Below are 8,485 nucleotides of genomic sequence, written 5' to 3' on the forward strand. Positions count from 1 at the left end.
TGAGGTACTCCCCCTTTTTAGACTAGAATACCAGGGACAAATTGAATTCCCATGTCTAATAAAATAGCAAGTACACGACTAGAATTCATGCGTCTCGGTTCATTTGATATCTCACGCGTGTTGTGAGGGACGCATTCTTTAACTCTCAAGTCTCCGGATTCCTATTTAATTCGATATTCCTTCTTTCCAACGTCCTGATCTCAAAACTTGAAACTAAGTAATCACTTCTTAAAATGACAATATCCCGGATAAATGGCGCCTAAATGCTCCTGTTGAAAAACGAACGTCTGCGTTGCTCATTCAGTTAGCTTCATGTTATCGAGACAGTATTTCTGACTCTATAAAATGACTTGTTTTCATACGATTTCTCTATTTAGAAGATATTTATGAAACATTTCTAGTGTTCTAGAAATGGAGTCAGTTGAATTTATGATGTCTAGCCTGTGTTTGGTGGAATGTATAAAAAGAATTCATTATCGAATGTAAAAATGTGACTTGGCTTTTTCTGACATGCTCGAAAAGAATTTCGAATTTTAGCTGCTGGATCCCAGCCGTTTCTGACTAGGGAAGGTCATGGGCTCGGTCTGGAGTCATGGGATGTGGCCTATATCATTGGAAAGCTGAGAAAACGCTAATTCCAAATATATATTCAGTTTTTGCCCTCGATGCCTAGTAATCGAGAAAAACAAGGTCAAAGTTAGAAAAAAGACAAACTATAGCCTTTCTAACACGCGAAAAACTTTTTGAAATTCTTTTTTGCCAATTTCGCGTGTTCAAAAAGCAATAATTTGTCATTTTTCCACACTTTGACCTAGTTTTTCTCGAATACCTAGCCTCGAGGGCAAAAACTGAATATATATTTGGAATCAGCGTTTTCTCAGCTTTCCAATGATATAGGCCACATCCCATGACTCCAGACCGAGTCCATGACCTTCCCTAGTGAGATAAAGGGCTGTTATCCGCTACAAATGATATATGTTCATATTTCAAAACCGGCTAGGATCTAGCCTTTGAAAACTCGAACGTTTTCTGGACCAGATTAGATGATTGTCTGTCTAGATTCTTCTCCTTTCTCCATTTCTCCCATTTCCAACTCACCTTTTCTCAAAATAAGCGCCATTCCATATTCCCACACATACCCCTCGATTGTCCTTCTTTTTCTGATCGAAACACCTCATTGTTAATTCAATTCACTCCGGGCTGCTCTGCTAGCTTTTCTCGCCCGTTTGTTCGTTTTCGACGACTCTATTGACACATCTGTTTCCCGGAACTTTTGCACACACGGGGGGCGATGCAGGAATCGATTTTTCAATAGTTTTTATCAAACATTTTCCAATTAGTTCCCTTTTGCAAACTCTGTCATTTCCAGGTGATCCGCTACAACTGGAAGCTCATCTTCATTCTGATGTCACTGGCCGTCGTACTGGGAATCCTCATTTGCACAACATCGGCGTGGGGACAATGGAGGACGAATCAGCGGACACATCAACTATCACTTCTCCCCGAATCGTCCACGTTGAGACTTTGTCGAGATTTTACGAATCAGACGAGGTTTAAAGAGATTCTGGCGCCTATTATGGTGCCGAGAATAGTGGATACACCGCAGCATAGGCAGGTTGGAGATGTAAGTTCGAGATGGGACTTGGGATTTTTAGAATAAGGTTTAAACCACAAATTTTCAATCTAAAAGTCAGAAAAATCGTGGTTTAGGTCGGAGAAGAGAAAGATTCAGACTGAAAACTCGCTCCTCTGCTACACGGTTTTGACAACTGCGCTCTACCGTGATCCTCTTGAGAAAATGTTCGTTTTTCTCTGCGTCACTCGATTTTTCACACTATTTTTTCATTGCCGGTAGAGCGCGTTATGAAAAATGAAGATTACAATAGAAAAAAAAAACGTTTCGTCTTCAAAAAACCGAGATTTTTTCTACAATTGACTGAAAAATCATATTTTATCAGTTCCATAAAGTCTGAAATCTTAGAAAATTCGCATATAACACGGCGCCTGGGAATGAGTACTAAAATCAAACGTGCTCCGCTGGAATCAGCGAACATTATAGCGCGAAATTCAAAATAAATTTTTTATTCAAAAGAATTTGATTTTTTATTCAAAAGAATTTGAAAACTCACATAAATCGGCTCAAGAGTGGTCGATTAAGTTGCGTATCAAAATGCCACAACGAATAGAAATAATTAAAGTTTGAAAGTCTAGTGGAGCGCGTTTACTGCTATTCAGACGGATAATTCGAAAAGTTTTCTGGATTTTTCGGAAAATTTCTTCCCAGCAAGCTTATCCCCCAACAACCATAGACAATTCCATTTCCAGTACATGCAAAACTTCCTTCACAACTTGGGTTTCGCCACCGAATGGGATTCATTCACCGACACGACGCCGTTCGGCAGTCGAAACTTCCGCAACCTCATCGCAACATTCGATGAAGCTGCTCCACGCCGTCTCGTCCTTGCGTGTCACTACGATTCGAAAATCATTCCGGGACAAGTGATGATTGCGGCGACAGATTCAGCGGTGCCGTGCGCAATGATGTTGGATATTGCACAGACGTTGGCTCCGTATATGTATAAGAGAGTGGCTCAACAGATCGGACTTCAATTGATTTTCTTCGATGGGGAGGAGGCGTTCAGGGATTGGACGGCGACGGATTCCTTGTATGGGTCTAGGTAAGTGTGGTTTTTTTGCAAAAAATTAAAACAAATTTTAATCAGTTTCCAGACATTTGGCACAGAAATGGGAGCAAAAGTGGTACCCATCTTCGAGCAGTCTGAACAATTTTGAGCTCAGCAAAGAGATTGATCGAATTGTAATCAATTAGCTTCTGAAATTCCCCCAAAAACTTCTATAATTTTAGGATGTCCTTATGCTTCTTGACCTCCTGGGCGCTGCGAACCCATCTATCGGAAATACGATTGGAATGGGTGCTAATGAGTTATTCAGTCAACTAGCAGATGTCGAGGCGAATCTCAGATCAACTGGATGTCTGAATTCGATTCGGAGGAATGTTTTCAATAAACAGTTGTCTTATAATCAAGTGGAGGATGATCATATTCCGTTTTTGAAGAGAGGTAACCGTCTGATATGATGAAGAATTTTTGAGTTACAGTAGGAAAATGTGTTTTTAGAGGAGAAGTGCCAAAAAAGTGCTTAAAAAATCGCTCTAATACCCATACTTGCAAATTTACGGCCCGGGCCGGTAGAGAATTTTCTAGGCCCGGCCCGGCTTCAAAAAAGGTACCTATTATTTACCAAATTTTTTGAATTTTTCTTGAAATTTTACATTAAAAATTTCAATTTTTTGATGCATAACTAGCTTTTGATTGAATTCTGAAGTATAGTCAAAAATTCGACATTTTTGGGAAAAAAATTCAAAATTTCGTTCAAAATTTCAGTTCAAATTTTTCACCCCGGCTCGTTGCAAGTATGCTAATACCCGTTCTTCTGACTCAAAATGAGCTTTGATGGAAGAGATTTTCGTGTAGTCCTCTCGGACAAGATTTATTCCTCAACTTCTTGTTTCCTACCTTTTTTCCAACAGGTTTTTCTATTATTTCTCGACATTAATAGAAAAACTTAGAAAATTTGCTGGAAAAAGTTTAGGAAACGAGAAAATGAAGAAAAATCTTTGGTTTTTCTTAGAATTTTCTAAGGTATGGGGATCTGCAATAAAAAAAAACTTCAGTTCTTTGAAAATTCAATGCTTTACAGTTGAATATTCAAGAAATACGGTAAAATTCTTTAACTTCATCATTAGAGCGCACTTTCCAGGCGTGCCAATCCTACATCTCATCACCGTCCCATTCCCATCTGTATGGCATCGAGCATCCGACAACGCGAATGCTCTCCACTACCCAACAATCGATCATATGACTGCAGTGATTCGAGTATTCGTGGCGAAGTATCTTGGCATTGCGCCAGCATAATCATATTTCCTTTTTTTTTTTGGATTTTCAAAAAATTATCAAATTTCTATTCCATCCCCATATCATTCCGCTTTTTCATCCCATCCCCCTCTCTCATCAGTAATTATATTTTATTTTCTTTCTACGGGCTCCTTGTTGTGTTTTAAGTTTTCTTCTCCTGTATGTATATATAATATTTATTTGAGTTTGAAACTCGTTGTAGCAAGGTAGAAATAGGCAGCTAGAAAACATAATAAGAAGAAACCAGAAGGGAATCCACCCGCGCGAGAGAAAGAAGAAAACGATGGCACCTGATGAGAAGAAATATGGGATTTCAAAAAAAAAGAAGAAAAATTTGATTCAAATCGCTGTTGACTCATTAATTGGTCCTTGAATTTCCGTGCCCAGAAGTGGGATAGAGACGGCATTTCCGACTTGAAGCTTGGGCGATCCGGCTCTTGAATTGTTGTTCGGAAAACGGATTGTACTTCTTTCAGATGTCATTCGGTAGGAGATACGAGAGGTTTGGTCGGTGACAAGGACCTGGAAAGTTGAAAAATTATTGGTGGACAATTTTAGAAAGAATGAAGTTACAAGGACAGAGTGACAGACAGAAAGGTTCATACATTGTCGGGCCGAAAAATTCGTCTTTTTTGTGAAAAATTGGTCAACTTTGAAAGCTTGTATCTCAGCGACAAAAAGCCTTAGTGTCTCAATTTTTGAATAGGCTTATAGAAAAAGTCTTGGGCTACATTTTTGCAGTTGTAAACTTTTTGATAGCTGTTCTAGACTTTGAGATATGCGACTTTATAGAAAAGCGACTGGAACAGAGAGACGCAGAGAAACGAGGGCGGCTGACTTCTCTGCGTCTCCCCGCAGTGTTTTCAGTAGCTCATCTTTGACGGCTTATATCTCGATAACCTGAATAGCTATCAAAAAGTTGTCAACTACAAAAATGTAGCTTTTGATTTTTTCTATTCAAATATATCAGTCTTGAAGCGATAAGACAACATCTGACGGAGTTACACGGTTTAAAGTTGAGCTATTTTCAACAGTCTTTCATAAGAAGGATATCAAACTGTTAGTATGGTTAGTATGTGCAAGAATGTGACATGCGGTGTCAGCACAACCGCGCTCCACTGGGGTTTCAAATTGATTCTCAATAGAGCGAAGTTGCAACGTGAAACAACAAAAAACGAACAAAGTGTTAATTGAATGCAGGAGAAGACATTCCAAGTCTTACTGTATGTAAAGCAGGTCGGTGACGTGGATTAAATCGTTTTTCGAAAGTGTCACCAATGGAACGAAGAATGGAGAGCAGAAAGCGCTGTTAAAAGATAGGCAAAGATACGGAAATTTGAATCAGTGGGTGTTGTTGAGAGAAAATAAGGAGTGGTAAGGAAAATTAATTGTTTTGGAAAAAGAAAATTAGGAACGAATGAATAGTTGTTGGTGGATGTTAATTCAAAAGAATCTGTGAAAATCACAGAATTTTTTGAAATGGTTAGGGTTAGACCAATAAAAACATGCTCACCTTTCCCTTCTGTCTCTCCGCATATCCAGGGCATAGAATTCGTTTCCATGCGATTATGGCAGTTTTTCGGAAGTTTGCGCTGAAAAATTGCATTATTGAAATTTCAAAAAAAAAAAGTATTAAAATCATGGGAAAATAGGCTCTGTCAAAATCCTAATTGAAACAAAGCCAGCAAATATGGTAGGTGCTCAAAGATGGAAATATGAAAATGTTTCAATTATATCGTAGAGAGCTGAAATGTTCTATAGATGCAACATTCGTTTAAAGTTCGATATTTTGAGCTGAAAAATATGTCCAAATGTAGATCTCAGCGAGTTCTGTTTGTCACCGGCTACGGGACTGATGGAGAATCGTGTATGGGCCGCAAGTAGGAAAAAAAAGAAAAAAAAAGAAGATTTTTCTCTTTATGGCGCAATCGGTGACAATACTGAATACTAATATTGCGACTCGGATTCGACCCCCGTCTCCCATCTTTTGTTTTTTCCCTTACCTTGAAAATGCATAAACCAACACATCAATCGCTGTATTCAGGTAATACATGTAGTGAGCCGTATTGTAAATTGTCTGGAATTTTCTAGAATAATTTTTCAATCAAATATCCCGGGAAAACTCACCATATAAAGTTCGGATCTCGTAGTCTCCGAAGGCGGGGATTGATACACAGTTTGCAGCACAATTTCCACCATCATTGACACATAAAAGGGCGTGTTCAAGACAACGAACACTAGAGGCATCACCCAAAGAATTCGGGTCCATGTGCCAGAAGACGACGACGATCCACCAGTTCTTCTTGAGTTATTCTTTTTAGTCTCCGCCATAAAATGTTCTTGAGACTTTCGGACTTGGAGAGACACCAAAATATTCAAGACAACGATAATGATACATGGCACAACATAGCATAGAACTGTGTCGAGTGCTTGGGCTATAATCTGGTAGTTGGCTTCTTTCAGTGCACATTTTCTCTCTCCATTCGATGGTTCCAACGAGAAAAATTGGAAGAGTTGAAGCACAAATGGGATGGGAACCCAGTACATCATCACCTTGGCTCGGTCCACGTGGCCATACTGGAATTTGATTTTTGAGGTTTCAAATAGACAGAAATAAAATTAAAAACAACTAGAATAATAACAAGCGCATTTTATATGAATGAACTACTAACCTTCATATGGGACAACGGGTGGGCGATGGCCAAATATCTTTCAATGGTGAGAGCAGCTGTAGACCAACTGGAGATGTAGGAAGCTGTCATCAGGACGTATTCCAGTCCGACACAATATTCATATGCTATCCAGTCGACTTTGAAGCAGATGAGTAGAACTCCAGTCAGGAATATACTGTCGGCAAGGGTCAGAACAATAAGATATATGTTGGCGTTTACCTGAAGCAAAGAAACATACTTGTTTCAAAACAAATATTATTACTTTTTATAACTATTCTCTATTGCTATATAACAGACTTGCAAACTGGGCCGAAAGGGGCCGAGAACGCATATCGCATAACTCGCTTAAACCTCAATGCTATGAGATAAAAACATTTTAAAATTTAGATCTCGACGAGTTCTAAATCTGTGACCGACTATGGACTGGATGGCTATTCGTTAATAAACGGTCTGGTATGCAAGTATGCTATATATGTTGTTTTCTGTTAAGTTAACAGTAACATTGTACTTTAGGCGAAAAACTCACCCTTCTCAATCTCGAATGAAAAATCGTGACCAGCGAAACGATATTTCCCGTCAATCCAAAAAGTACAATAGCTGGCAGAATATAAATGTAGAAGTCGATATGATCCCCTAATTCATCCATGTGTGCTGTCCCATTGACTACCTGTAGCGTCGACGTCGTTGGTGAAGGTGCTAATGACGTCATCTGGAAAACTTGATGTCTGGAAGGTTGGGGGTTCAAAAGTTTAAAAGTAGAAAATAAAGAAGTTAATTTGTTTGCAGGAAGAGGATCCTTATATACACTGACATTTTTTGACAGTTGACGTGTTTCCGGGAACAAATGTGCTTTCGAAGAATCTCATATACATATTTGGGAAAGGAAACTGATTTTTTGGGTGAAACGAACGAAGAAAAAGAGAAGAAGATAGAGAAAAACAAAAGAGAGATGATGCGACTCTGAAAAGTTGTTTCGTTTTTCATTTTCAAATAGTTTGGGGGAAACGGAAGAAGAGAGATGGGGAGAGGGTGGAAACATATGTATTCGACGATAAAATGAAAGTTATGAGGTGTTCGGAATGATTCATAAACTGCAGTTTTTTCAGATTGAAAAATTTTTTTGAGAAGTTTCAGAACACGATTCGTGACCTCACAGGGTGAGAGGGAAGAAAATATTTTTTCAGAGAATAAGGAAATGTTTCAAAAAACAAAAGTCAGAGTAAACACAAGTAGATCTTTAGCTTTGGGGAGCAAGAAAAAGTTGTGTTTTGAATGAAATGGGTGGCGTGCTCTATTGATAATAACAATTCTAGATTTTTAAACCGTGCTCCACTGAGTACTTTTTCGTGTACCTCTCGTGGACAACCAAAAAAAACGTGAACAACAGAAAACATGACATTAGAGCGCAGTTTACAAAACTAGTGGAAAATTGGGAAATTATTTCGAATCCTTTAAATAATAAGAATAATTACAATTCCTGCTAAATCAAATTTGTTTTCTATGTAAATCAGAATTTTTATGATTTCTCTTTTTCTGAGTTCCCAGAATACTCATAAAAGAGACTCGAAAAGGTCGAAAAAATGGTGTCGGCTAAGAAGGTACCCAACAAAAAAACGTTCAAATTTAGGCTCCGCCCCTCTGGGCCATTACTCATGGACACCCCGTGAAATTGGGTTTGTTTTTGGTCCCGGCTCTTTTCTCGATTTCGTTTTTCTTCTCACTCTAAAATTGTCGGAATACGCGGTCGGAATAAATGAGACACTGGGGGTCTTCCCTTTATTTGCAATGAACCTTTTTTTGAATTTATAATGAAACCTATTCGGAGAAAAGTGGAAAAAGTGAGAACGGAGTCATCGCAATCAGACGAGAAACGTTATT

General features: G+C 38.6%; 2 protein-coding genes across 2 annotated transcripts; one reads left to right on the forward strand and one right to left on the reverse strand.

Annotated features, from left to right (window-relative positions):
- Positions 1 to 1,405: 1,405 nt before the first annotated feature.
- On the forward strand, positions 1,406 to 3,935 carry GCK72_016454 (uncharacterized protein; the record flags this gene model as incomplete). Its single annotated transcript, XM_003101462.2, has 5 exons — positions 1,406 to 1,624; positions 2,326 to 2,678; positions 2,731 to 2,818; positions 2,867 to 3,080; positions 3,781 to 3,935. The coding sequence occupies 5 exons, from the start codon at positions 1,406 to 1,408 to the stop codon at positions 3,933 to 3,935; spliced, it is 1,029 nt and encodes a 342-aa protein (XP_003101510.2).
- Positions 3,936 to 4,274: 339 nt separating this feature from the next.
- On the reverse strand, positions 4,275 to 7,316 carry GCK72_016455 (uncharacterized protein; the record flags this gene model as incomplete). The annotated part of the gene is made up of 6 exons (XM_003101453.2): positions 4,275 to 4,457; positions 5,449 to 5,527; positions 5,939 to 6,012; positions 6,063 to 6,512; positions 6,608 to 6,826; positions 7,134 to 7,316. The coding sequence occupies 6 exons, from the start codon at positions 7,314 to 7,316 to the stop codon at positions 4,275 to 4,277; spliced, it is 1,188 nt and encodes a 395-aa protein (XP_003101501.2).
- Between the last annotated feature and the right edge of the window lie 1,169 nt (positions 7,317 to 8,485).

The sequence above is a fragment of the Caenorhabditis remanei genome, chromosome V (genome assembly GCF_010183535.1).
Source record: "Caenorhabditis remanei strain PX506 chromosome V, whole genome shotgun sequence".
Classification (NCBI taxonomy): domain Eukaryota; kingdom Metazoa; phylum Nematoda; class Chromadorea; order Rhabditida; family Rhabditidae; genus Caenorhabditis; species Caenorhabditis remanei.